We start from the raw sequence: 22856 nt of genomic DNA on the forward strand, positions 1-22856 counted from the left end.
TTGGGAATTTACTTTTTTTGTCTTCAAGATGATGACATGAAATACGAAATCCAATAAACTTTTAGAATCCAACATGCATTTTTTTTTGTTTTTTTTTTTGGAATTTTCACGATGTTTTTGCGTTTTTGATACTCAGAAAATACATTAAAAACATAAATGTCAGAAAATCTTTTTTTTTTTTCAAATTTTCAATATTTTTTTTCAATTTTTTTGGAAGAAATAATTCCCTTCGTTCAAAGTTTTTCAGCCAAGATGATGCGGGATATATTCATCTTCACGTGTAATCTTTTCCAGAATTTCATTGCTCAATTTTATGTAATAAATCACACTTTTCTCGAAGGCACTTTCTCTTGTGGAAGCCATCTTAAAAAAGATGTGTGCTGCCCTCTGATAAAAGCCCCCCCCCCCCCAAGTTCATATTCACCATATTTCTAACTCAACACTTACACAATCCTTCATGTCAGGGCTTAACTCCCTGAGGTTAAAAAAATTTTCTACAGTGGGAAAAGCAACCGCACCACATTTGTTCATGCAGGGTCTGAAAGGGTTGATGTAAATTCTGAAAATATTTTAATTTAAAGTTTTGGGAAACGTTAATCGTTTTATTCCAGTTTCTGCATCGAATAATGGAGAGCCCCTTAGACTTATGTATTCGTACTTGCTTTTTACTCTCACCTATTTCGTTATTAATTCAATGGTTCAGTGCAGGGCCGCAACTAGGGGGGGAGCAGGCGGGTCTGGTGCTGGGAGCAGTCCCGGGCACTGGACTAGATGAAGCACTGAATTCATATTTAACTGCTCCTTCTACATCATACGGGGGTACCAAAATGCCTGCTTGACCTGGCTGACAAAGTATCTAGTTGCGGCCTAAGTTCAGTGACCCGATTCTTTGTTTCAGTGGTTCTCAAACTTTTTTCACCCACAGCTCCCTTAACCTTATAATTATTTATCCACGGCTAACCAGAATAGTCTAGAAAGGAATCTCATCAACTCGTTAAATAGGCACAAATCATTACACCAGGATCTTCAACGCATGTCCCGCAGGATTATTGCAGCCCCCGAACTCTTTCATAACATGTGTGTATAGTAGGCCTATAGCTTAGTGATCCGCGGTCCTGGCTAAAACGTCAAATGTGGCCTACGGTGAGTCAGAGGTTGAAGATCCCCTGCACTATACCAACTCCTCGTGATGCCCCTGAAAGAGGTTGGTGACTTTCCTGGGAGCTTCGACGCACTCTTTGAAAACCACTGCATTAGTTCATTAAGATTAGACCGATGGCATCTGTATAAGTAAGGGGAGCCCTGGGGCCTGATATGAATAATGATTATATTTTTTTACAGTATAAATTTACTATAGAAGGGTCTGTTGAAAATTCTGGCATGGCGGGAGGTCCACTGTGTGAAGGTTCCCGTCCTAGGAATCACAACCTCCTTAAAATTGGAATTGCTCGCATTCGATGAAAGAATCAAATAAAAGAAATACGTAAAGCGCTTGGGAAAATAATTTTGAAAAACTCCAGCACCTCGAATTATCCGGAACCTCGAATTTTCGAGACGCTACTGTAATCAGAATCTATCTTAGATCACGTGGCGTCCTGTGAAAAACCAGCAGTCGGCACCCCTCCCCAAGGCGTGGATCCAGAATGATGTGTTGGAGGGAACGATTTATTGTTAGTCACTACTGCCCCATAAAATACGGGACAAACTCATTCTCCTATATTAGTCAGCTCTGATCAGAGTGGCGGGAGGAGGAGGCTCTTGGATGTTGGGTGGTCTTCCCCATCGCCCTCCTCTGGTTCTGCGTGTTCCACGTCCCTTCTTCCAAGTTGGCTTTAAAGAGACGAAGAAATTAGTTTCTTAAAACGAAAAATAAAGGGTTTCCTTCATGCGGCCCTGTGTGGCCGCACCTCACCAAAGCCTTCTAGATAGTCTATGAGGTACCCACATAGAAAGTGTCTTGGAGGCTTTGAACTTACGCACCTGCTTCATTCTGGGACTGGGTATCCAAAACGTAGGTCCAAGAAACTCCGAAAAGGTGTGTGTATGCGAGATTTTTTAGAATTTTTCAATCTACACGAATACGTTGCACTCAGGGGCGGCTCGAGACAAAATTGCTACCCGTGCGGGACCTATTTTAGGTACCCTTGACATTCTCCAATTATAAAAAAATGTTTTATTCGCTTCGTTTTGATGCGTTCAAACGAACAGCGAGATTTTATTGTCACATCATTTCAATTTCTTTTCGTCCTTCTACCTCGGATTTGACGCCCTTCTTCGAGTGGACACAGAAATAATTTTTCCTCTTGTTTTTCGCCCTTTAACCTCCGATTTGACGCACTTCTACAACGCTGCCAGTGTGACCGAGCTGCCTTTGGTTGCACAACTAAGGAAGTCTGGCGAGCCGGGAGACGGATCAGAGGTCTTTGGTGCCGAAGTGCATGGAACACAGGGAAACACAAGGGGAAAATGGGGCGACGGAGGGAGATTTCTTCTTCATTCCTTTTATTTTTCACAGAACAACTAAAGAAAAAGGAAGCTATGTCCACACACACAATATCTCCTGGAGGAGTAAACAAAAAAATGCTTGGTTTGATTCTCGAAAAGGTCTCTTCGCGTTCTCCTAAAGTGATCTTTACATATTTCTAGGGCTTAGTTCGTCCTGGATTAGAGTATGCCGTCAGGTTTTGGAGACCATTCTTACAGAGGGACATAGACTTGGTCGGGGGGGGGGGTGCAGGGAAGAGCCACGCGTGCTCTTGGTGGCACACATATGATTGAAGTGTTTAAAATGGACCATAAGTTACTAATACATCGTCAATAAACTACTTCGACAAAGGGACACCAGTATCGATTAATAAGGGATAATTCTAGGTTTTGGTGTCGCAGGGATTTTTTCCTCTAATAGAGTTGTGAATCAATGGAATAGCTTACCTCTTGGGATCGTGAAGTCTAAAACAATTGACACGTTTAAAAAAATACGATAAGAATATTAGGATAAATGGAGAAGCTATCTATAGTTAGAACCATAAATGTTTTGAGCTGTATGTATATGTTTTATCATATTTATTAGTTTTTAATCGCTCTTGTTGAGTTGCTGCAATTTTGATATAATTTAAATATGTATTCGACATCCATATTTTTATGGGCATCTTTTTTCAGTCACCTCGTTGTGCATTTTGTCTGTTGTGGCCTTTGTATGTGTAAAAGAGTTCAAGTGTATGTTTATTTTAATCTGGCCGAAATCATTCTATACCCAGGGCCACAATTAGGGGGGGGGGGAGCAGACGGGTCTCGTGCCGTGGGCGTGGACCCGAGGGGGCGCAAATTTCATTCTGAACCCTCTCCTTCAACATTACAAGGGGGCGTCAAAATGCGCTCTTGCTCCGGGTGGCCAAGCATCTAGTTGCGGCCCTGTACTGCATTGGCGTATGCAAAGGGGGGTTTTGGGGTTCTAACCCCCCCCCCAAGCCGAGATTATAGTGTTATTTCGCATGAAAAAACGTAACCCCCCTTGAGAAGGAAAAAAACTGAACCCCCCCCCCCCTTGAGAAAATTCTGCGTACGCCTATGACCTACTGTATGTATATAGGTGAACTGCTCACATAGATTCTTTTCCTGAAAAACCAACTGGATATACTCGAACTTTCAATTTTTTTCCATCTCGGTCATATTTTCATGCACATTTTGTACGGTAGTTTTTTTTTTAAATACCGTGAAAATTATTTTCTAGTAATGCATATCTAACTTTTTCAACTTGTTGCGGTGCCTCCTATTATTTGGCGCCCTGTGCATTTGCACACCCTCAGACCGCCACTGACTGTAATTAATAATTCAAGGATATTTCATTAGACGGACGGATACCTGTAGCGTCGTCACAACAATGTAATCAACGTCCGTAAAATTGTTAAGTTCCAAATGTAGCAAAAGCAAAGCCAGCTGGAAGAACGAACATCACGCCTCACACTCACACACACAATAGGCAGTGTCTCCCTCTGTTTTAAACCCTAAAAGTCGGTTCAGCCATTACGCAATAGTGACTCATTCAAGGACGCTACAGGTTTCGCCTCGGGTAAGTTGAGTTGACCGACAACCTATCCCACATATTCAGTCAGTCTGCCGTTGCCGCTGCAATGATCGAGAGGCTTTTTTTAAGCTTTCTATAGCTTCTTTTCTTTTTTATTACTTTCATTCAGATGGCAACAGAAAAGTGAGTGTTTATACATACATATAAAAAAACGCTTCTACAGGTGAATCTTCAATTCTTTAGATGAAAAAGAGAGAGAGAAAAAATTAGTTTTTTCTTCGTGTTATTACGTAGAAATTTATTTACTGTCATTGAAACAACATTGCTGCGTAGTTGAAGAGTGTCTTTTTGTTTTGCAGGTGCCAAAAAAGCATACAAGATAGTTGTTTTGTCCAAGCTTGAGTTATTATTGAGGTAAGCAATTTCGTTATTTGTTTGCTTTGTAAGCGTTTCGTTGTATGCTATTTGTTAACGTTGAATGACTGTAATGTATCCTTATTTTTTGTAAATAACGCTTTTATTCTTTGATGCTTTTAACGCTTTGTTTGTTATAAGTTAATTTTGTAATTTAAATCTTTTAGTAGTACGTATCTTTTAAACGCGGCAATGAATTTTATCAAATTGAATATTATATATTATCGAGTTTAAATTTATTGTTTATAAAACTGGAAATATTTGTTACACGGGATTTGTTTTATTTAATTAAATAGATGCATTATCGAGCTAAAATTCATTGTTTATGATACTGAAAATGATTGTCTAATAGGAGATTTGTTTAAAAAATAGGTATTTTATATTATTTATTCAGTAGTACTATAAGTTATTGGTATCTCAACTGCGGATAATAAATGCTACAAGCAAAAATATTATCTAAAATTTGACTTACGGACTCGAATATACTCGTTTGTCACATGGAAGCTCAGTGATTTCATTGAGCAATTTGTACTGTATTTGTCTTCGTAACAAATTACTTTTATTTTGCAAGGAATACGCTGTAGGCTGCTGTTTCATGCTAATTCATTTTTATGCAAATATTTTATATTACAAATACAAATACAAATACAAATACAACGCCACAACAGGCAAAATGCCCAACGAGGTGGCTGATAAAAAGATGCCCATAAAAATATGGATGTCATATGATTCAAAAATACAGCAACCCAATTAAAAATGCAATTAACACAAATTACAAACAATATATACACAATATAACACAATATATACACAATATAACACAATATATACACAATATAACACAATATATACACAATATAACACAATATATACACAATAATATTGTTTTAAATTAAGTGTTTTTAAAGTTTTAAAATTTGTAATGTTTGCTTCGATGTGAGAGTTTTCATGATTCAAGTAACTCTCACAGAAACGAATCAATTTTATAACTAGAGGTGTACCACTGAATAACTTTATATTCGTTGAACGTTCAAAAAATTAATTATCAATGGAAGATTTTCAATAGTTTCAATAATTAGGCCGCTGTAAATTATCTTATTCATTATCAGGGCCGCAACTAGATGCTCGGTCAGCTAGTTCAAGCACGCATTTTGGCACCCCCCCCCCCGTAATAATGAAAGAGAGGCTAAAGGGTGAAATTTGTGCTCCCTTTGGTTTCGGCGCCCGGGCACCAGACCCGACTGCTCCTCCTGGTTGCGGGGTCTTGTTCATTATACAGGACATCGTACACCTTTCTTTATCTTACGATTATGATAAAAGATCAATTCTATCCACTGAAGAATTCGGCCGCAGTCGCTGGCGTTTCATCCGCTTTTGTTGTTAATATCACACCACGTTTAACAGTTACAAATTTTAATCTAATTATCAGTATTTTGTCATTTGTTAATCCCACGTTTAAAATGTACGTTTTTACTTATTTGCGATTGAACTATTAGCCGTGTCTTCGATTCTTTGTACACGATTTATAGGATGTAAGATGATTAGGAAGTATTGGGTGTTTCTTTTTTTAAGATAATTTTCTTTTTATAAGATTTCATTTTATAAGATGTTAGCAATTCTTATTCAATTAAGGCATGTGAAATGATTGAACACACATAACTTCTCAACTTCACAAACTGTGAAATGCCATGTTCCGAAACGGATTATGTTCAAATAACGAGAGATTATAAGCACTTTAGTACCATAGTTGAATGATGCTGTTTACTAGGAGACAATAAGTAAGATTGCATTGACGATATAATATAGATTAGCCACTTATATAATACAGTATTGATCGGTAACCAGGGAGATGATTTATTGATATGATCTATGGACAACACCAATTCCATTAACTCTGTATTGACAGGAACTGTAGCTTTGGAAATTAAGCAATAAACTCCTTAGGTATTTCCTGTATATTGTGTAGGAAGGGAGATTTGTATGATTATAGTTTGCTTACCTTTGAAACATTTGCATTCCATTGTTGAATCATTCGCTGGTGAATACTCCGATAATGAGAGACGAGCTCAATATACCATGATGTATAGATTCTAAGTAAATTCGTTTCACTTCACTTACTACATTATAATATTATTCAACTGTTATGATATCCAAAGTGCTTGAAATGGACTATAATTTTCCAGTTTAGCCGAACAATAATATCAAAGATAAATCTAGCGTAACCGATTGTGTAGTATGGTTGGTTACTTACGGTGATTTTTTGTCTCACTGGCTATCTCAAGCACGCGAAGACCACGTTGCTTTCATTGCTTATCCACCTGTGACAATATTTCTAGATTCTCAAGAAAATTTATCGTTTTTGCTTCTATTTTATGGTATTCGCAATGGTATTCTAGACTGTCTTAAAGACAGTCTGAATGTAGTCTGAATGTTATGGTCCACAATTCTATGAAATAAAAGGGATGATAGTATACGTTAAGATAATCCAATCCCAGTAATACAACGAATTGTATCCCAGTATATACGAATCATTATCGATAAACCAGGGACAACCCAAGTCACATTATGTACAAATATTTTCGCTCCCACTCCTTAGAACAAATATTTTCAAATCTATTGCTCGCGAGCACCGCCCGAAGAATGTCTGATGGTTGATACATGATTTCGTACTTGCGAGTTATTAGTCAACACCTGAATTGAACTACTCATTCAATAATTCATGTTATACTAATCCAAGTATATATCATCATATTCATTAATGGTAAATTTTGGGATTATGCGTGAATGGAACCACTTTCACCGTGTGCGAGCACCCACGCGCGAAGTTTAAAGCTTGCAATTCATGAAAGATTGAAGAGACTACTGCCCTAGTAGAAGATAGGCAGTAACAAACGCCGGTCGATACTTTAACAAGAAAAAAAGAAAAAAGAAATTTAAAAAGTAATTCTCCAGGAGTCAAAGTAGCTGCTCAGAGTGACGTCCGAGTCTGAGGGTGTACAAGTACAGTAACACCGGTGAACGAATAATTATCGTACTCTCTCGTAAACAGTGAATCAAAACATCACCATGGGCTCTCCGAGCAATGTCCTACGATTCTGACACAATTGATGCGAATTGCTATGCAAACTCACCCGAGGCCTCTCAACATCAAGATGCTCTCTGCAGTATCCGAGTGCACGTATGCTGCAGTACTATTTTTCTGACTGAATAAATGGAATATGACCCCAGATTGCATAACCAATATTGTTTATCTTGACGTGTACTATCACGTTTGAAATCATTTATTTTATCGTTTGATTTCGATACTAGCTGGTATGATAACTTAAATTTTCTCACACAAGTCACATATACTATTTTAAGGTGTGTTTGATTCCATTTGGATGATGTGACCAGTTTTGAAGATCATAAAGTGCAAACCCTCCATCTTCCGGTGATGGTCAGACTGATATGTTCGAAACATCAAATTGAAAAATATAGGACGAAGAAGCTCGATGTCCGTCGCCTTCGAAACAGTAATCATTGTGATTGTGGTGGTTAGCTTCACTGTACTTACGGCGATTGCTCTTGCAATATACCGGCTGTAAGTATTTAATGTATCATTATATATATATATATAATTTCAAATAACTACAGAATTTAGAGGGATTTATAAATGATAGAACAATTTATTTCTATCATTACACAAGTAAGACTAACGTGATGTATACGGCGGCTTCATGAGGAATGGAGTTTTTCAAAATCTTTTGGACATTTCAAAAATATTTGTTTTCTTTTGTATTCTTTTTCAGTTGGCGCTTAATATTAGAAGATCGACGCTGTGTTCTGGCTAACAATCGATTGACAATGAACTGGAACCGGAGAGCTTCTCACTTGCCAGGATTCGCTATCATCCTACCTCCCGGTAGCTCGCAGAACTGCGCCAATGATGCCGAATGTACCGAACGTCTCACAAGCAATCACTATAATGACCCATCTATTGAAATAACTAGAGGAAGTGAATTGATGGTGGACGAAAGAAGTTTCCGAATGACTCGTAGTAAAAGACCTAGTGGAGGACAAAAACAAAAGAAACAAACAAACCCTTCGAGCAATCAACCTGAGATGATTGTTTTAGACGTAAGTTAAAATAAATCCAGGAATCTTTTAATCAAAGCTTTTCAATCAATCTTTATTGTGTGACACATTGTGTCCTACAAGAGATGACATACCAATATCAGACCCAAATAGTATATTGATAATTTTATGTGGGAACAAGAACTGTAAATATAATACGTAAATTATTCTATCCAAACTGGCTAGATAGACCAACAGCCTATTTAATCGATAAGATCAATAAAATGTATAATTTTTGCAATGGATTTTGTGTATTTAAGGTATCCGACTACGTTTAAAATGTCATTTTGGAGGGAAAATATCGATTTTTATTTATTTTTTATGAAAGTCCTATTCTTTGTGATTCCAAAACAGACCTTATTTTGTTTATATGATGCTTAGAACCGAAGTTACGTTCACTTTAGTGTTGCGTTTTTACATACAAGTAATCCGTGAATAAAAACGCGCTTAACGAAGAATGCTATTTTTGACATTTTACTTAAGTTTGAAACCCAATTTCTAAAAATCTATTCATTGTATCATTACGAAATTTTAATATTATATTTTGCTGTATATTGTCGAAGGTATGAACCAAAATCTAAGGTCTATTCATATACTTGTCTAATTACAGTGTTTTATAGACGAAATGTAGAATGAAATTTCCGAAAATTCACACGTACATCAACAGATTTGAGTGTAATTTTATGAGCATATCATAAAATATTTTAGATTTTAGTTCATAACCTGCACCATATTACTAGCTGAATGTACTGTGGAAATAACAAAATATTCCATTCATAGAATTTTTTGCAATCGTATTTGGAATATCACATGAATTTTACTTAAAATATTACATATATATAACAATGACATAGGTAGTCATCATTTTGGGACACTTTCTATCAAAAAATGTTATTAAAGTTCACTCCAGTACCATTTGAAAGAAACGTGACGAGAAATGTAGTCGTATACCTTAAAAAGACGATTACAGACTTCAGACGTGGGACAGTTAGAAATGAAAGAACAGTTGTTTCTGTGTCTGTGTTCAACAGTTAACAAAGTATTTTAGGAATCCATTCCTTTGCTCGGCAAAAAATTTGCATTCAAATAAAATATGGAAAAGGGCGTTAGCCACTAAACGTCGAGCGACGGACCCAGTACGTCGCGGCGGCCAACTGTATATCTTAATTTTTTAATCAATGATATTATTTCACGATCTCCGCATGTTCGGTAAAGTTCGAAAGAGGAGAATAATGTGGCTTTTTACAATCGTATAACAATTATATTATTTTCATTTATCATATTTTATTTTGAGTGATGAACGTTTGCTGCTTAACACGTGAGGATGCGAGATATTATTGTAAAGAGCGTGTTTAAGTCTCTTTGAGCTAAAATACCCTGCATAATTAAGTTAATAAATCTTCGTTACATCCAGGAGGATGTGTTATAAATCCGATTTTTGGCAGCAGAGGTGAAAAAAAAATTTACCAAAGAAAATATCATATAAATTTTTAAGTAATAAAAATGTTACTATATACACGGCGTTTCAAAAATAATCACCCGATTTCAAATGCTTATATTAAGAAAAATATTGAACACACACATAGACACTTAAGATAAATTTTATATTACATGGCTAATCTTAAAGTTTTTTGACAAACCAAATTAAAGGTGCTCAATATGTCCACCTTGGGATGCACGGCATATGTCTATACGGTAGTGTCAAATTCGTCCCAAACTTTTACGAGCATGTTTGCATACTCTGCAAGTGGATTTCTGTGGACTACGTGCGAAACTCTGTCGGATGCGCTCCGCATTTTCGTCTGACATGCGGGGACGGCCAGGGGATTTCCCTTTACACAGAAAAATCATGTCTCGGAATTGTTTATACCATCGCCTAATGCTCTGAGCTGTAGGAAGTTCAACACCAAGGTATTGTCGCCGAAAAGCACGATGAACAGTTGTTACGGACTCACACTCCGCGAAGCATAGAACACAAGCGATTTCTGTTGTGCAGTCGCCATCTTGACAAACACTGAAGTGGCGGCCGAAGGAAGAGCGTTAACGCTACCTGTCGGCAACTGCGTGAAATTCGAGCTTTCCCTCTTTCTACCTATACATTATTCGATCAAAACGGATTAAAAGCTGAATAGTTATGATTTTTTTAAATCAGATGATTCTTTTTGAAACACCCTGTATATATAAATACTATAGACAAGACCTTATTTTATAAACATAAAAAATTTCAAATTAATTCAATGATTAATTTAAAAGTTATAGTTTTTTTACTAAACATCTGCGAAAACCGGCGATATTCCACTTAAATCTCCGAGCTTGAGGGGTTAATAGCTTGGGAATCCGGGCAGAAGGAACAACTTTCTTCCTGTAGTCGAAGAATAAGGAACATAGGTGTGCAACACACAAGCAATGTTTCCGGATCTAGACGGAGGCGGCACATCATTCTAATAGCCGCTATAGGTATCCGATGAGACAGGTGGCAATATAGAGCGTTCGTAATTGATATAGTGATTATTTCTTGTTGGTTATCGTACTCGGTTGTAATCATGTGAATGGAAGTGCCAATGAGCCTAAACCGGTAATCGGGTAATTGCAATAAGAATAGAGGACAACGTCTAAACTACGTAACCCACGTACCATAATTAATATGAGACTTTTACATCTTTACTTTTAGTTCAAATCGAGATTATATAACATAAAAAGCAATTTTTAAATAATAAAAGTATATAATTCTACAGACTAAGTGAACTTGCATTTTTCTAGGCTTTTAAAATACGTATTATAAATATTATTCAAGGATGATACTTTTTCATATTCATCGTAACTTCTTTTGATCTCTCATGGTAACTGATTGAAAATATTTTCTGTTAATTGAAATGTTATAGTGTCACGACAGTTCAGCACAGACAATTCAAGGCCGCGATAATTCAGCGCAGCGACAATTCAGTGATTGTGTTTTGTAAATAAAATTCCCTTCCCACTTTTCCCAGACTTAGGACTGGCATACTTTCAAAATGCTTTGAAATGATTTTGAAAATAAGGTGTGGTTAGAATTTTTTTTTTATTTTTGACACAAATATGTCGTCGTCATGAGAAATGTATTATCATGTCATAAAAAGTAGTTGAAACGCTTGCAGCTGAAAATTATTTTACATTTTACTTAAAGTTTTACTCGTAGAAATTCATCTGATGCGATTCGTGTAATTTTAAACTATTTCAAAAATTATTTTTTCAGTGTCCATAGCTCTTTTACGACGCTTAGTAGTAACTCGCTATCTAACAGATCAGTAATGTATCAATAAGTATGCCAGTCTGGAAAAAATGGGAAAGGAATTTTTATTTACAAAACACAAATCACTGCGGTGAATGGTCGCGGCGCTGCATTGCCTGCGCTGAATTGTCTCGCGCTGAACTGTCGTGGATCCAAATATTATAATTGATTACAAACACCTTAGAAACATACTACACTAACGAGTATTTTATATTTTCCAGGGAACCGAACCTCCTCCGCCATACGAAGGAACGTGACATTGGTCAAGATTGTTTTAAGATCTACAAAGGAAAGAAGATGTGATACAAATTTGTATTATAAAGATGTTAAAAAATATTACACTGCTTAGTACGAGTACCTCCTGAGGGAGATAGGCATTTGCTGCGATTACATAGAAGACCAAAACGTTGCCAGTTAGAAAAAATGCGTAACATTTGCAGTAAAAAATATGTACATATTTATCTGTTACCATGTATATAAATATGTATTTATGCTTAGAAGTGTTGAAATTAGAGCTTGAACTTAGTTCCAAACCAAGGCCCGTAGCCAGAAATTTATTTCGGACGGGGACTACTTGTATTTCGGGGGGGGGGGGAACCTAAGTGATAGAACTATAGATTTGGCCATCTTTTTAGACATTTTCTCACATTCCAAGTCTCCCCCACCCCCTCGCTTCGTCCTTGTTCCAAACGCTAAAAATCCGAATTTTTGGACAGGAGATGGAACAGTTATCCAATAGCCAATCCTTTACTTTTTGAGTAAATCTAAATTAATGTTAAACATAAATCACGAAACGATATTTCATTTAACCCGTATTAATTCTTGACCATGTTGAGTTCGGAACTATTGCACCAAATCTCAAGCAAACAGTAAATGAATACAGTCGACCCTGGGTATTCGCGAATTTCATATTCGAGGTTTATTATTCGCTATTTCTTTCCCAGTTTTTAGGAAACACTGTTGCAGTGATAATTCTCGTATATCGAACCAAAATATAAGTTGTACGTGTTAAATAAACGTTTTAACCTTTCAAGAGAGCGGTACAGCAGAAATCAGTGAATCCTCTATAGAATTTCATATCTTTTTTTTAATGAAGCATCCTTTCTTCCGATTTTCAGTAAGTGCATAGTTAACAGTATAGGACTTAAAACAGTATAGGGTGTTCCATTGATAAATCGATTTTACAAAATATATCTGGGCTTGTCAATGCTAAAATAAGAGACTTTCCAGGAGGCAAGATATCTACTACAGTGCCGCTTAAAGTGTTAAAATCCCCCTCCTAAAACTTTTTCTAGTGATTCTGAAAATGTTTCTGAAAGTGCAAAAACTTGCTATGGAAAATTCGAAACATCGACAAAGATTTGTATTAACAAAATGAAGAAGAGCAGCTAACACAGGCATTATGTTGTTATTTCAGAAAACATCGTCGAGAATCACTAGACGCCCCCTTCTACTTCTGCCACACAAAGCAGATATAAATGCCTAAAAAACTAATGTTTACGGTTTTGGTTATTCGAGGATTTTCCGTATTCGCGGTAACCCCCTGAACGTAACCCCCGCGAATACCGAGGGTCGACTGTAACAATAAATGGCTAAACCTCCGCCTCCGGGGTTTGTTTTTTTTTAATTTTTCTGTACGAAATCGCGAGTATTTTTTATCCGCCACGTATATAGAACGCGATAATGGCTTAAGCCGGGTTTTCCAAGGAAAAGGTTTTCTACGGTGCGTTCAGCGTGAAATTGCTCATGGGTTAAAAACCTGAAATTCACGTTTTTTATGTATATATAACCAATCAGCGTTTTCACGGTGCAGGTAGGAAAATCCGGCTTTACCCCGAGAATTTCATACAGGATGTCCTGTAAATGCTAATGCGGCCTTCATCTCATCAACTGCCCGTCGTAGAGGTATGGTTTCAATTTAAAAACTGGTCAAAAGTCGTTCAAAAATTACTCTGCGCCAGTTTTAAGAGTGAAACTACAGTATATAACGAAATAAAAAAATGTTAATTTTTATACGGTCCCCCCTGTCCTCCAACTTCCAATAAGAGAAAGTTGTTTTCTATCTCTCCTAAGGCCTACAAAAAAAATTCCAAGTTTGTAAGCGCAATATTCACTGAAATATTCGAATTCAAAAATCGGAGAAAAATTGGGAAAGGACAGCATAAATCAGAGAAAGAAGCAACAAATATTGCACTTAGAAACATGGAATTTTTCCTGTTGGCCTCAGGAGATATAGGGCAACTGCTTTCCAATTGGACAAGGGAGAACCATAGAAAAATTTAGATTTTTTTTTATTTTGTGAAACACTGTATTTTCACTCTCAAAACTGGTGCAGGGTAATTTTTGAATGCCTTTTGAGTAGTTTTTAAAATGAAATTATACCTCTCTCTACGACGCACAGTTGATGAGATATATGCCGCATTAGCATTTACAGGACACCCTTTATAATACATGAATGATATTCGCGTTGCCCGTGGCTAGAGGGTTAATACTCAATCCTTTAAATAACGGTGTCAATATTTTTATGATTTCTTACGGTAAAATTAATTTTACGGATTTTATTATTCATCAGAAGTTCAATAATGAATTATAAATAGTGCTATTCAATATCTGTAACACTTTTTTATTTAATCAGTCTTGTTTTAAACTACCTTGAAAGATCTGAATGTTCTGAGCTGAGTCTTTATAAATTATTTGATATGTAAATTAGAGTATCACCAATTATTATCGAGTATCGTTAATTAAGAAACATAATGCATATTGCATCGCAGTGTGGGCTCGCCCCTTTTATTTTTTATGTGAAATATTATTTGTTGGTGATAAACCTGAAAATAATAGTTCAAATTTTTTAGTCTGTAAATAAATTAATTTTTTTATAAAGATGTATCGGTCATTATTTAAGAAAATGTTCCTATATTATAAATACACTCGTGTGAAAAATTAAGAGAATTAGCACATTATGTCTAATTTCTGAAAAACTAATGGACAGATTTTAATGAAGTGTGATGCGAATACACAGTTATGACAGAAAAGAGATATACCATACAAAAGTCGTAGTACGCACACCCGTGATTGTCAGTAAAGCTCATCATTGCAGGAATGTCCAAAATCCACGTCGAGATCGAACTGAAAATGAGTATAATATGGGGTATGGTCCCCTCTCACAGTCAGACAAGCCGCACAGCGCGACGGCATATTGGACACGAGGCAGTTGAGGTGTCCCTAAGGCAATCGGTCCCACTCCTGCAGCAATGTAGTTTTCAGCTCCGGGATGGTTCTCGGAGGGGGATGGCGAGATGCAATTGCCCTCCCAAGAGCGTCCCAGACATGTTCTATAGGGTTTAGGTCAGGAGATCTGGATGGCCCATCCATACGCCGAATATCTGCACTTTCCAGATAATCGTTGACTAGATGAGTTCGATGTGGACGAGCGTTGTCGTCCATGAACAGGAACCGAGGGCCAACTGCACCCCTGAAAAGTCGAACGTAGGGCTCTAAGATCTCCTCTCTATACCTCCTAGCAGTCGGGGACCCTCTGTCAAACACATTTAGGGGTATCGGTTCTCCAGCATGATGCCTCAAATAGACACAATGTGCAAATTCTCTTAATTTTGTACACGAATGTATTCAGGAACAATGCAATTTATAGTACAGTATAATTCTTTGTTGCCTTTTATTTCAGCTCAAGTGTAAACGTGATGACAACTTAAAAAAAGCATTTAACATACACTGGGGTGCCCAAAATTAAGGTAATAGACAACGACCGTGATATCTTAACCAATTGGTTTATTGTAATGAAATTTTTTCGTACCCGAATTTGTGTATAAAAAATGACCCGTTTTTTTTTCAACGACATTAACATTTATCGACTTCACTGAAATTGTGGATACAGATAATTTGAAAACTATATATATAAAATTCTTTTTTATGAAATGAACTCGTATTCAATGCAGATTTGGTCGTGATTTGGCTGCAGAAAAGCTTGAATTGAATATTGAATTTTGTCCCTTTGATTCCCATTCATTGGCTATTTTCTTAATGCCGGTCAGCTAAATTTGACAATTTCAGGAAAACTGTATTGGTAATTGTTCTGGCGACAATATTGGCGATATTTCATATTTTCTATGAAAATTTTCATTATGGAAATTCGTTTATTTTCCTCATTCATTCTATTTTCATTCATGAGATATGCCCCCCCCCCCCCCAATTTTTCGATAACTGTCGATATTATTAATGATTTTATCAGAGAAAACTCTAAATATATACGTTTTACAGCTTTAGATATAAAGTTACGTTTTTTCCTCCCTCTTTTCTTCTGAGACAATGATTACCAAAGGGCATGCCGTGACACCCTATTGTGCCGGAGATCAATCGGTTGCCACGAGATATCTGAGAATAAAATTGCAGTCAACGCTCGTTATAATGAACCCACGTTATAGGGACCATTCCATTACGGCGACAGGTAGGAGTACCAAATGTTTTCATATAACGATCCACATACGTTTTCCTAACGATATAATGCCCACACGATATAACGTCTTTCTTCAACTGAACGAGGGAGTCGTTATAACGAGAATCGACTGTATATTGAAATTATTTATAGAGCTGTGATTTTCCTCAAACAGTATCTCACGGTACATTACGGTGCCACCAAAGTGTCTTGACATCGGGCAGGGATACCGCAAAGTTTAAATATGAAATTTGCGCAATAGTTTTATTTCCATGACGTAAACACACTAAGAAGGGGTTTTTCGAAATTCAACACCTTCGGCGGTCATAAGAGGGTTCAAAGGTTGCATAGAGAAATCACGCCGAGCCGAAATCAATGAAGCTACAAATATAAAATTTGGTAAGTAGCTCCATTTCATGGTGCAAAGACTCACTTTTCGAAATTCCACCCCTAAAGGGGTTCTAAATGTTATAATCATGCCGAGCCGAAACCGCTGAAGCTGTAAATACGAAATTTGATCATTATTATATTTTATAATGTAGATATCCCTAAGATGAGATTTCTGAAAATTCAACCTCCTCAAGGGATCCCCCACCCCAAGAAGATCACGAGGCGTTAAAATATTATATGGGGGAATCATCGCAAAGTAATTTTCAGATTACAAAATCCACGCGAGCGAAGCCGCGGGTAACAGCTAGTCATGTAAATATAAAGAAAATAAGTAAAAATTGGTATAACCAACAGTCGCCTTTTAATGAAAATTGTTTGTTCGGGTTCGAAGACCGTCGTCCGTTTGAGTTAGATCTCAACGTTTTCCCAACACTAGTGGTTGGCATCACCAGGAGAATTGATAAAACTGGATCAAAAGTCAAGTTTTCCGGAGTCTCAGGTTGTATTTACGTACATGAGTGGCTTGACATACACTATTGTTTTGCGATTGGTCAGTTGATCACCTTTTACTTTTTCACGAACATATCTTGAAAAACTCGATAATACGAAACCCCACAGGAACCGAAATAATATTTTGCATCCGTGGGGCTTTGGAATTCAAGCTAAGAAGTGAATGTTCTCTTAAAACTTGTCGATCTAGTCAAGTGGGCATTATGGAGGTGTGTGCTATCTCAGTTGCTCAAAACATTTTTTTTATTCGCGTAGAGTTTCTTGAAACGATTTTAAGGCATATTCGTTTAAATTTAAAGAAACAAAGCCACGTGGTAACCAATAATTTGTAGCGGCAGAGGTTTTCCCGATTGTTTGCACCTTTCGATCACAGAATTTTAATTTGAAGGGTCTGGGTAACCACTTTCGTTCTTGTTTGCGGGCCTTTTGGACGCGGCCACTTTCATTCTTAATCTTAGAAGTGTTGGGCTTGCATGTGACGGGAATTGGCGTGTGGTATAGTAGTTAGGTTCCAAAAAACAGCATTCTAATTTGAAGGGCCTGGACGGTAACTTCCGTTCTTGTTTGCGGGCCTAGATCATTTGATCATTTTTGTCGCACCACGGTCATTTTCTGCACGCGAGGGCTAATTAGACCGCGATCTACAATTTATTGCCGAGTCCAAACGGCGGGCTTGTTTTTTATACTCATCGAGAGGTTGGTGCTCTAACCCCTTGATGGGGGACTCCCTGCGGTTGCAATCTTTTTCTGCGGTCATGTCGCCGTTTCTGTTGCACCCCTGTGTCAGGAAAGTTTTCTGACAAGGACGAACCGGGTATCGAACTCGCGACACCTCCAAACATTCTTTGGTACTTTAGGCGAGTATCTTATCGACTTGGGCTACCACATGCCCGCGGGCCTAGACAACTAATATCGTTCTCAGGAATGGTTGGGCACTTTTGCTCTTGAATGTTGGTCTGTACGACCAATTTCATTCTTGGAAGTGCTGGGATTGCACTTCAGTACGCACATTGTTAGTGCAAGTCTAACAGTGGCTATATATACTAATCTACAACAATGCAATCAACAACATCAAATCCTTCAGCGGCAATTTCACGAGCTCTCACCAACTTATTGACATTCTGCCCCCATAATTAGTTTCAAAGTTCGTACAATGTCCGTTGTAACTTTGTCTCTCCTCCACCATCCATCTCCTTAGTTGCCGAGAAGCTAACTTCAGATTACTCTTCATTTTGATTCGGATTCCGGGCCTTTACTTACATTATACACTGAAGAGCCAAAAAAGCTGGTACACCTGCCTAATATCGTGTAGGGCCCCCCGCGAGCCCGCAGAAGTGCCGCAACACGACGTGGCATGGACTTGACTAATGTCTGAAGTATTGCTGCAGGTAATTGACACCATGAATCCTGCAGGGCTGTCCATAAATCCGTAGGAGTAAGACGGGGTGGAGATCTCTTCTGAACAGCACGTTGCAAGGCATCCCAGATATGTTCAATAACGTTTATGTCTGGGGATTTTGGTGGCCAGCGGAAGTGTCTAAAGTCAGAAGAGTGTTCCTGGAGCCACTTTGTAGCAATTCTGGACGTGTGGGGTGTCGCATTATCCTGCTGAAATTGTCCAAGTCCGTCGGAATGAACAATGGACATGAATAGGTGCAGGTGATCAGACAGGATGCTTACGTACCTGTCACCTGTCAGAGTCGTATCTAGACGTATCAGGAGTCCCATATCACGCCAACTGCACACGCCCCATACCATCACAGAGCCTCCACCAGCTTGAACAGTCCCCTGTTGACATGTAGGGTCCATGGATTCATGAGGTTGTCTCCATACCCGCACACGTCCATCAGCTCGAAGCAATTGGAACCGAGACTCGTCAGACCAGGCAACGTGTTTCCACTCCTCAACAGTCCAATGTCAGTGTTGTCGGGCCCAGGCGAGGCGTAAAGCTTTGTGTCGTGCAGTCATCAAGGGTACACGAGTGGGCCTTCGGCTCCGAAAGCCCATATCGATGATGTTTCGTTGAATGGTTCGCACGCTGACACTTGTTGATGGCCCAGCATTGAAATCTGCAGCAATTTGCGGAAGGGTTGCACGTCTGCCACGTTTAATGATTCTCGTCAGTCGTCGTTGATCCCGTACTTGCATGATCTTTTTCCGGCCGCAGCGATGTCGTAGATTTAATTTTTTACCGGATTCCCGATATTCACGGTACACTCGTGAAATGGTCGTACGTGAAAATCCAAATTTCATCGCTACCTCGGAGATGCTATGTCCCATCTCTCGTGCGCCGACTATACCACGTTCAAACTCACTTAAATCTCGATAACCTGCCATTGTAGCAGCAGTAACCGATCTAACAACTAATGTTACATGGGGGATATCATCGCGTAGCAATTTTCAGATTACCAAATTCACGCTAGTGAAGCCGTGGGTAAAAAAAAGCTAGTATAATACATTCAGTTATATTAAATTTCACCACCAATCGTGATAGGTACGGGTTTAGGGGGTTATTTCCAAACCGCTAACGTGGTAAGGTGGGGGAGGGAGGTGGCACTATGGAGGTGACCCATTTCTTGGCGAATAATAAAATAGTTTATAATGAAAATAAATCCACTGTGAAAAAATATGTAACATTTGCGTTGCGACAAGCCACACTTATTACATGTCAATATCATTATTTGCGCTAATTCGCGAGCCGTGATGAGCGAGCCCGTTTTTTTCGATCGGCTCGACTTTTTGGGAAAAGTTCCCCTGTTTTTCCCACTCGAAACTCACTTTCCACCCGGTTTTTCCACGAAGCCCACTTGAATTTTTATTCTTTATTGAAGTCAACGACTAAAATTATTTTTCAATTCATAAATTATATCAAGATAATTACAACTATAAATAATAATATTAATGTCTCACATTTGTCTTGGTGAACGTTTCATTTCCTGGGATTCATTTTATTCCACTGCAATTTGCAGTAATGCATCATTTCCTGCCATTCTGATTTTTTTCCGTAATTTAGGCAATGTTTAGAAGCTTTTGTTCACTTTTGGCGTCATTTCTGGCGATAATTGGTAATGTCCCGTATTTTCCCATATTTGGAATCTTCATTTTCGTATTTCTATCGAAAAATATGGTCAGACTGTTAATACCTCTATGACGGAAACAGGGAATAGCCCTCAGTCATAAAGCCTTGTATAATCAAAGAAGAACACTCAAACAAACATTTTTTTTTTGGTTTTTTTTTATATCTTCATGTTTACAGCTATCTTACATACACGTGACGAAGCCCTCTCTGTCAAATTATATTGAAATCGTAAAAACAATTGAGATACTTGAATTATTTATTTGTTTTATTGTCTCTGTTGTATCCAATCTAAAGCGTAAGGCATACATTAAAGGACGTGAATTGCCAAAAATTGCCAAATGTCTGAATGGCAAACAAATAACGTGTTTTCTCTGCAAAAGAAAAAATCCATCATCGCCAATAAGAAAGACGATGATTAATAATAAAAACATTTTAATCTTAAAAACTTACTAATGTTTTTTGCTGCATTATATTATAATGCGGCACAAAACTATAAATAGAATATTTATAGTTTTGTAATAAATATTTACACATAATATATTTTAATATAATAAATATTTTCCATATATATAAATAAATATATAACACATAAATATTTTAAATATAAATATAAATAAATATATAACACATAAATATTTTAAATATAAATATATTCATGACATGAATGTCGCTCTCCACTTGTTAATACAAGATATACAGGAACTGGATGTTGTGGATAGTATCTCCACAACATCCAGTTCCTGTATATCTTGTATAAATATATTCCTAGTTTTATCTTTTAAGGAATATGTTAGACCTGTGGTTCCCAATCTTTTTCCTTCCCGCACCCCCTTGGATAATACGTTTTTTATCTGTTAGAAAATTCAGTTTTTTCTGTAATTGGTTGCATTACTTATGCAATAATTAATTTCTATGAATTCTTTTACTTATTGTTTAATGTCTTTTCGGGTATGGCTAATATTTGATTTTAGCTTCTATTTTTTTTTTTAATAGAAACTAAAAAAAAAACTTACTGTTTTTCAACTTTTTTTTTGGGATTTGGAAAGAAAGATGCATTGAATAGTTCTTAACTTATTGATTCCAGCGGCAAAAACTATGAATTATTTTTTTTTACTTTGATACTTGACTGAATTTTTTGATGTTTTTCTTGAGTTGTGTGTTCATGACAGTATCGAATCTAAGCACAACATGCTAACAACATAAGGTACCAATGTAAACAGACCACAAAATAGTTCGGGTAAATAATGGTATTTTTTTCTCAACCAAAATAGAAAACAAGTATGATCGCTAATCAAAAAAAAACTTTTGTAATGCAAAATTTGCATGACATCTGCAAGCAGAAATCAGAAAATAATATATCAAAATATAGATATTGTTATAATTCATATATTTTTAGGAATTGGAAAATTCAATTTTTATCATTTTAATTTTCCTAAGTAATCGGTCAATATTTTGTAACTTTTTTTCCAGCTCGCACCCCCAAAAATGCTCTCCCGCACCCCCGGTAGGAACCACTGTGTTAGACCACAGATATTTCAGAAAAAATTAAAAGAAACACAAAAGCAAAAAACTTAATTTCTTGCATTCTATTGATAAAACACTCATTGATAGTCATGGTATTCTTGCACAGAAAATCATTTTTCCCCATCCTTTATGTTTGAAGAATTTCATGTCTAACTAGTAATATACTTGATGGCAAAATATCATCGAGAAGAAATATAAGGATTTACTTTATTTTTCCTCTAAGGAAAATATTCAGTTAGAGCAGCCAGTGAAAGGCAAAATGTCTAACTTAGAAAATCAATTATTTATTGCTTCTCTGTCAACAGCTGCACAAGAAAGAATTTTTTTAATTTGGATTAGTTCAGTCCAAACTACACAATAGATTAGGAACTGGAAAGGCAGATAGGCTGAATTTCATGTTTAAATATTTTCATAAAAGGAAATAAAATGTGAATTTGTATTTAAATTTTGTTATTCAATCAAATAAATTTGTATTTAAATTTTGTTATTCAATCAAATAAATTTGTATTTAAATTTTGTTATTCAATCAAATAAATTTGTCTTTAAGATAGGATATTACAATTTTTTTTTTTTTTTTTAATGAGTACAAAAGAGCAAATTAGACTTTTTAGTTTTTAGAGAATTGTTTTATGTTCACAATCTTCATTTTTTTTTATCAATTTTCTAGTTGAATGTGAAAATGATCAAAATATTTTTTTTATTCAATAAAAAGCTTGAAAATATCTGATTTTGTCCCATAAATGAAAATATTGGTTATCCATCAAAATATCTGATGAGAGTGTAAGAGACAAGATTTAAAATACACTGCACACCTCTTGATGTGATCATATGGAGATTTTCTGGGTTTCTGATAAAATAACCGATTTATCCAAAAATGGTGTTACTCTCCGCTATTACTATGAAGGTTTCGACAGTTGACCAATTGTGAAAGCTGGCTGGGTGAGCTACTGCACTCACCCGGCAAGTGAAAGGACATGGGTTTGATTCCCCACGAGGCCAGTTGAATTTGCTTTCCTGGATTTATATTCGCATCAGCCAGCTGTCGAACCCTTCATAATAACCGATCGATAACTATATTATAAAT

General features: G+C 36.8%; 1 protein-coding gene across 3 annotated transcripts; it reads left to right on the forward strand.

Annotated features, from left to right (window-relative positions):
- The first annotated feature begins 4089 nt into the window (after positions 1-4089).
- On the forward strand, positions 4090-14701 carry LOC149065458 (uncharacterized). 3 transcript variants are annotated; one of them, XM_089253640.1, is made up of 5 exons: positions 4090-4207; positions 4384-4438; positions 7799-8018; positions 8227-8554; positions 12041-14701. In XM_089253640.1, exons 3-5 carry the CDS (start codon positions 7930-7932, stop codon positions 12074-12076), a joined length of 453 nt encoding a protein of 150 aa, XP_089109766.1. In that variant the 5' UTR covers positions 4090-4207; positions 4384-4438; positions 7799-7929; the 3' UTR covers positions 12077-14701. The 3 variants fall into 3 exon arrangements, with proteins under 3 accessions (XP_089109766.1, XP_089109767.1, XP_089109768.1); XM_089253641.1 differs by having other exon boundaries at positions 4103-4247; XM_089253642.1 differs by lacking the exons at positions 4090-4207; positions 4384-4438 and adding an exon at positions 6087-6216.
- Positions 14702-22856: the final 8155 nt, after the last annotated feature.

The sequence above is a fragment of the Pholcus phalangioides genome, unplaced genomic scaffold (assembly GCF_987345545.1).
Source record: "Pholcus phalangioides strain wild (caught in Gottingen) unplaced genomic scaffold, Ppha-v1.0 ptg000039l_1, whole genome shotgun sequence".
In the NCBI taxonomy this organism is placed as follows: Eukaryota; Metazoa; Arthropoda; class Arachnida; order Araneae; family Pholcidae; genus Pholcus; species Pholcus phalangioides.

What these genes read in the sequence shown, in the direction of transcription:
- LOC149065458 (XM_089253640.1), top strand. Translation starts at nt 7,930, where the DNA reads ATGTCCGTCGCCTTCGAAACAGTAATCATTGTGATTGTGGTGGTTAGC. An exon ending in GCTCTTGCAATATACCGGCT is followed by an intron (nt 8,019 to 8,226) that starts GTAAGTATTTAA and finishes ATTCTTTTTCAG; the next exon opens with TTGGCGCTTAATATTAGAAG. An exon ending in CTGAGATGATTGTTTTAGAC is followed by an intron (nt 8,555 to 12,040) that starts GTAAGTTAAAAT and finishes TATATTTTCCAG; the next exon opens with GGAACCGAACCTCCTCCGCC.